This window comes from Engraulis encrasicolus, chromosome 12, assembly GCF_034702125.1.
Source record: "Engraulis encrasicolus isolate BLACKSEA-1 chromosome 12, IST_EnEncr_1.0, whole genome shotgun sequence".
NCBI classification, from domain to species: domain Eukaryota; kingdom Metazoa; phylum Chordata; class Actinopteri; order Clupeiformes; family Engraulidae; genus Engraulis; species Engraulis encrasicolus.
In genome coordinates, this window is record NC_085868.1 from 3457776 (window position 1) to 3464625 (window position 6850).

At 46.6% G+C, this 6850-nt stretch overlaps 1 protein-coding gene across 1 annotated transcript; it reads left to right on the forward strand.

Moving 5' to 3' along the window:
- Positions 1-417: 417 nt before the first annotated feature.
- On the forward strand, positions 418-5907 carry atp5f1b (ATP synthase F1 subunit beta). The gene is made up of 10 exons (XM_063211503.1): positions 418-553; positions 1493-1666; positions 2248-2422; positions 3001-3122; positions 3408-3592; positions 3894-4052; positions 4454-4576; positions 4686-4898; positions 5127-5328; positions 5613-5907. Exons 1-10 carry the CDS (start codon positions 448-450, stop codon positions 5708-5710), a joined length of 1557 nt encoding a protein of 518 aa, XP_063067573.1. The 5' UTR covers positions 418-447; the 3' UTR covers positions 5711-5907.
- The last annotated feature ends 943 nt before the right edge of the window (positions 5908-6850 follow it).

The window sequence follows — 6850 nt, forward strand, 5'->3', positions numbered from 1 at the left end:
GACAAAAAAGCGGGTCACAACATAATGACATGGAAAATTGTGGACTATTCCAGTTAAGAACCACTGGCCCATAACACAAGACCACCAATGTCAACAAGATAATCACAAGAACACCATGAGTGTCCATAGGTAGCCTGGTATCAACATTGTTTCTGCAATGACACTAAAATAACTTGTTAAAAGACATAATGGAAGAATAGAATGAATGAATGAATGGAACCAGATGTTATACAAAAGGAAGACAGAGTGTCATTGGCAAAACACTGCACACTTCTTGGTCCATCTGATCTGAGATCATTCTGTCATACTGCCCTTCAGTGATCACCGCACGCGCAGTGCTGTCACTGTCAAGCCGCCATATTCTCAGCGCATGCTCAGTCGACTTTCCCGGCTCCTCCATATAAAGGCTTCTCGTGCTGTCCCATTCCACCTTCAGCCATTTTGACAATGTTGGGAGCTGTGGGACGCTGCTGCACCGGGGCTTTGCAGGCTCTGAAGCCCGGGGTAAATACCCTGAAGGCTCTCAATGGATCACGAACAGCTCTTTATTCTTGTAAGTCCTCCTTTATACATTGTGTGTCAAAATGCAAACGTAGAAATACATTGTGTGCCCCTCATAGACAACTGTCGTGTCACGGTGGGTCTGAGGGAAATGGCAGACGGCGTGCAGGCTGCATGAGTAAGGACAGGCCGCAGAGATTAATATAAATACTTGCCACCAGCTGACAGAAAATAATGTTTTCCTGCACAGTTGCTGGTGTGGTATAGACGTGCATTGGAATATGTATTGTCATTGCAGTTATGAATAGAGATTCCTGTGGTAACGCGAATGACCTTTGCGTGTCATGAGGAAGCTAGTTGTGTTAGCTTGACTGTTAGCAACAATTGCAGGCTCAATGGTTGAGTTAGTATGAAATCTGTCATATTCGACGATAATGAACCATTGTAAGCCATTGAGGGTAACGAAGCTCTGGATGTTTCGTTTGGAATCGCTATTGATTGGGTACTTTAAAGAATTGCAATTTGTTGTTTCGTTGGCAGAACAAGTTGTACTTGCTGCCGTTAGCCATAGCCCAACAACGCAGCAGTTAGCTGGCCGACTTTACACAAGGAGGAGTGACGCTCAGCTAGAATGCTAGCAAGACAACCTTGATGTCCTAGGTGAAATGTGTGGTTGGAGGACCGACTAACAAAGGTTACACAGCAAAACACGACGACTTGTGGAATAAAATGACGGATTACTGCAGGCCAAGGTCACAAAATGTAACTACACTACACAGTGCCCTTGTCAATTAGTGGACGAGAATGAGAACTTGTGCGTAGACAACATTTCGCGTCAGGTACCAAAGTTAAACTGATGGTCAGCGCTTGGCTGCAGCGCAGCCTAACCTCAACGAGATTTGCCAGATTATCCAGATCTGGGAATTTACTTGAACAGTGGCAATCTTCTACAGTCTTAACGCCAACCTCTCCCTCCCACCTCCCTTCACAGGCCGGGACTATGCCGCCCCAGCTGCCGCTGCTGCCATCGCTAACGGCCGCATCGTGGCGGTCATCGGTGCCGTGGTGGACGTCCAGTTCGACGAGGGCCTGCCTCCCATCCTGAACGCCCTGGAGGTGACCGACCGCGACACCAGGCTAGTGCTGGAGGTTGCTCAGCATCTGGGTAAGTCACTCGTCTCTTAAACAGCGATTTGTTTTTCTGTGAAGAGCTGGAAACTATTTGTTTGGATTATGAACTCTTATCCTAGTTAAGGAAAGCATCCACCAGAATGGATAGGTCAGAAGAGGGAGTGGACACAGTCAGCAGGGGTATGACTGGTCCACATAATGACACTGAACTGAAGTGTCAGTTCCGTCATGTAACAGATATTAGAGGGATTATAATTATGACTAGCTCTTGCACCCACAGGGCCCACACCTGCTCAGTGCAGTTGTAGCCAGTGGAGGGTAGCCGGGACAATTCATAGATGCCCTTCTGGAAATTAAACCACAAGATGTTAACTGCTGCTTGTCATGTAATAATGTTCCTTTACCTCTGTAGGTTGGGATCCACACTTGTAAACTTACTCTGAGTTTTATTAGTTATGCTGTTAAAAGTTGAACAGCTCAAACATTGAGCTTCAGCTTTATCAATCTGATGGGGGGGGGGGGCGGGGGGGACACACACGAGTTGTGCATGTGATAGTACCACATTAAGCATACACTTCAGACTAATTCTAACGGAATGTTCCTGGTTCCCTGCAGGTGAGAACACAGTGCGCACCATTGCCATGGATGGTACGGAGGGTCTGGTGCGCGGACAGAAGGTTCTGGACACAGGGGCCCCAATCAGGATCCCTGTGGGTCCCGAGACGCTCGGCCGCATCATGAACGTCATTGGGGAGCCCATCGACGAGAGGGGCCCCATCTCCACCAAACAGTATGTTACAATGTGAAGAAAATGATGCGGGATGTTCTGATATTGCAACGAAGCAATAATGTTATGGCCTTTAGACAGGAGGGGCCCTTAATCACCATACTACTTGAAATATAACAAATGCATGCTGTTTGATAGTTTCCTGAGCAGTAATTCATTATTAGTCCACACAAATACTGGTCTGAACAGCCAAGCAAATTAAGCAGAAACTGATGATGGTTTTATCAATGAGCAGCCACAATTATTAGCAGCCATAATGTCTGCATGAACGACACTGGATCTCCTATGTGATGTGGCTGCTGTATCAGAGTGAAAGGGGGTGTCGCTGACAGTGGTTTTGTAGGTCATTGGTTGCAGCATTTACCACAGTGGAATGAATGAATTCAGTAACACTTAATCCATTGTAACCTGATGACACTGACTTGATGACAGCATTTTATACTAAACATCTTGCAGTTATGTACTGTCACACCGAATTATCTGTATTTTATTGTCCTCCCCTGTAACCCTGCAAATTCAAATTGTGCTCAATGAACTGCACACACTTGGGTCTGATCTGTGTGACTTGTTCTCCCTTGCAGCACTGCCCCCATTCACGCAGAGGCCCCTGAGTTCACAGACATGAGTGTGGAGCAGGAGATCCTGGTGACGGGCATCAAGGTGGTAGATCTGCTGGCTCCCTACGCCAAGGGAGGCAAAATCGGTATGTACACACCTATACCCATGCTCCTAAACGCTCCCCTAAACCACGTGTGTATCTGATTGCTGTTTCAAATGCTGTCTGACCAATGATGGCAAGATCAGTATGGATCCACAATGCCTTTTGAAAGCTGACTGTTGCAGTTGCGCATGTTTTAAAGTAAAGTGGAGGGTGGAGAAGTTGGCTTTCATCTGGGCCATATGCTTTGTATTTACCTTATTCTTTTTGTGCTCACATCGCTTTAGCCCATGGATTGAAAATCACTGTTTCGTGCATCTGTCCTGTTAGGTCTGTTCGGTGGTGCTGGAGTGGGCAAGACTGTGTTGATCATGGAGCTGATTAACAACGTGGCCAAGGCTCATGGTGGTTACTCGGTGTTCGCTGGTGTGGGAGAGAGGACCCGTGAGGGTAACGATCTGTACCACGAGATGATTGAGTCCGGTGTCATCAACCTGAAGGACACAACCTCCAAGGTGGGTTTGCCCTCACCTGGCAGATTTATTTTGGGTTTGTGCCTCAAGGCATGTTGATGTACCTCCATGGGACAGGGCGAATCGGCCTGCTTTTTTCAGGTTGATTGTGTTTGTGATAAATAGTCATACGTTTTTGAAAGAAAAACCTAATCAGGATTTTGTTTTGAACATATTTGGATTATTCTGTGTTGCCAAGACAATGTGTAAAATCAATCCTAAGCCCTAGTCGTGTGTACTGTTAGTTGCCATTTGTGTCGTCCTGTGACTAACAAATTGTCCTCTTCCCACTCCTGGCTGCTAGGTGGCGCTGGTGTACGGTCAGATGAACGAGCCCCCAGGCGCCCGTGCCCGTGTGGCCCTGACTGGACTGACCGTTGCCGAGTATTTCCGTGACCAGGAGGGACAGGACGTGCTGCTCTTCATCGACAACATCTTCCGATTCACACAGGCTGGCTCAGAGGTACACACACACACGCTATCGCTATCTCTCTCACTGGCTCAGATGTACACACACCTTAGCTCTGAGGGGCTTCATTTGGAAGCTTTTATTTTTTTTAAGTGATAATTTGAACAGGCTTGCACACCCACCAGTTTGAAGTTTGTATTTGTTAGCAGGGCTCTGCTAAACACCAACGGTCAAATACTGGTGAAAATTCAGTTTGACTGGTAGAAAACAAAACTTACATTCACTACCACTAAAAGTGGCTTGTATGTGTGACTAGTAAGATTTAACATCTCATTACTAGCCCCTTTGGCTAGTAGATGTTCATTTATAGCTCGGTTAGTAAAATCTGTATATAATATCATAGACAATCAGCATTTTCCTGGTATGGTAGATTGACTGTCTGAATGATTCCACAGGTGTCTGCCTTGCTGGGTCGTATCCCCTCTGCTGTGGGTTACCAGCCCACTCTGGCCACTGACATGGGTACCATGCAGGAGCGCATTACCACCACCAAGAAAGGATCCATCACATCTGTGCAGGTACAGACTGGACGAGTGCCCCTCTACATTTCGGTGGACTATTTCTGAAGTGCTCAAAATCCTCGTGTTGGAGTCTGTGGTCTAACCCTACATCTCTCTTCTCCTTCAGGCTATCTATGTGCCTGCTGACGACTTGACAGATCCCGCCCCTGCCACCACCTTCGCTCACTTGGACGCCACAACTGTGTTGTCGCGTGCCATTGCTGAGCTGGGTATCTACCCCGCAGTGGATCCCCTGGACTCAACGTCCCGTATCATGGACCCCAACATCGTCGGAGCTGAGCACTACGAGATCGCCCGTGGCGTGCAGAAGATCCTCCAGGTATATACACGGATTTGTTGCTGAGGATTCTGCATTTTAATGACACTCACATGCATGCTGTTATTAGTTTACTGGACGGTTTTAGGTTTTCTATTGCTTAGAATGACTCCCTTCAGCAAAATGTCAGAACCCTGCTCACTTATTTGTAATGTATTCCTAATACAAAGGGTGCATTCAGGGAAGAGGGAGAAATGGTAACATTTTTGTTTTTTTGCCCAATCTGTCCAGGACTACAAGTCCCTTCAGGACATCATTGCTATCCTGGGTATGGATGAGTTGTCTGAGGAGGACAAGCTGACTGTGGCCCGCGCCCGCAAGATCCAGCGTTTCCTGTCCCAGCCCTTCCAGGTGGCCGAGGTCTTCACTGGCCATATGGGCAAACTGGTTCCCCTGAAGGAAACCATCAATGGCTTCAAGTCAATCCTTGGAGGTATGCTAAGACGCACACGCACACCATTCATCAAATGCTACTCAACTGGTGCCCCTCAAGGGGCCTATAGTCCATCCATAGACTGCAGTGGCATTGTATGGACCCATTCCTGTCTCCATTTAAATGGGATCAGTGTATTTGATAGATTTAATGGTGATTGGTATGTAATGCAATACAATAGAGGCATCAAAATCTCAATGTTATACATAAGATTGAGGTATCTGAAAGAACATGAGTATTTTGAGATGTCTAAATGTGACTGTTCTCTGTCGTGTGTTTTGCAGGAGAGTACGATGCTCTGCCCGAGCAGGCGTTCTACATGGTGGGGCCAATTGAGGAGGTTGTGCAGAAGGCCGAGAAACTGGCTGAGGAGCACTCGTAAACGATTGTTTTGTCAATACATTGTGTAAAAAAAGAGAAGTGGGGGGGGAAGCACTTGGTTTGTACGCGTCACATTCAGATAAAAAAAAGCCCTGCAAAAGTTGTCCCTGTTATCTGTCGATTCTTTCATCCGATGAAAAGTTCTATTTAATGTTTCCAATGACAATAGTGGAAATAAAGGTCTGTCTTACAACACCAGTCTCTTGGCCTCTTGCTCCTGTGTTCTTGGTTATTGTAAAGTTTTAAGTGACTGCAGGTTGGGTGGGCAGTGTAGAGGAAGTGAAATGGGTGATGTTGCTGGACTAGTCAAAAGTTTAAGAGAAAGTGTCCAATCTGAACTCATAGCTGTTTTCTGGAGAAATGTATTTGTACTGTGTAGGGTGGCTAAACCAGAGGTTGCGCTAGACTTTTTCACAGTCCGTCATTTTGACGGACAGGGTCGAAAAAAATCCGTCATCGCCTATTTTTTAAATTCTCCATCTCGTTTCTCAATGTGGGGGGTCGCGACCCCGCACCGGGAACAGCACATGCACAATTGCGGCCAATTGAGAGTAAACCACTGTGAATACACCCCCTTTCACTCGACATTCATTCTCCAACTTTGAGGATGGAGTCAATTTTGCTGTCCACTTTCTCTCTCTGCCCCCCTCATTGCACTGTTTAAAAAGCTGCAGATATCTCTCATGACGCGCGTCTGATTCAGTGTTCAGCGCTATGGTCACCACAAGCACTTTTTTAAAAGACGCGTGCAGGTGCAGCTGTCAGTCACTCGTTTGGCTCTGATTAATGCACCGATTGTAATACAAAGGCGCAGTGAAGCGTTGGGCTTCACATGCACGATGGAAAGGAAAGCCGTCTTGAACCAGAAAGGTTTAGCCCAGGCAGTCGACAAAGGCACTGTGAAGCCTACAATGGGAAGACGACCAGATTTCGCAAAACTTAGTTGAAAAATATCAGCGACGGTAAAGGGAGCCTCTATACGTAGCCCCATCGGCTTGTATGTTGGCTCTGGGATGCGCGGTAAAGTTGTCTGAATTAGAAAATATATCGCCTATAATGGGTGAACCAGCTATCAAAATGAGAGAAGGTTAGCCGTTTCTGGCAACGTTTGCCAAGTTGTAAGTGTTGCCTGGTAATATTT

Excerpts from the sequence above, each read along its gene's own strand:
- atp5f1b (XM_063211503.1), top strand. The coding sequence starts at position 448 with ATGTTGGGAGCTGTGGGACGCTGCTGCACCGGGGCTTTGCAGGCTCTG. Across the intron at positions 554-1,492 it reads ACGAACAGCTCTTTATTCTT|GCCGGGACTATGCCGCCCCA; the intron begins GTAAGTCCTCCT and ends CTCCCTTCACAG. Across the intron at positions 4,577-4,685 it reads GATCCATCACATCTGTGCAG|GCTATCTATGTGCCTGCTGA; the intron begins GTACAGACTGGA and ends CTTCTCCTTCAG.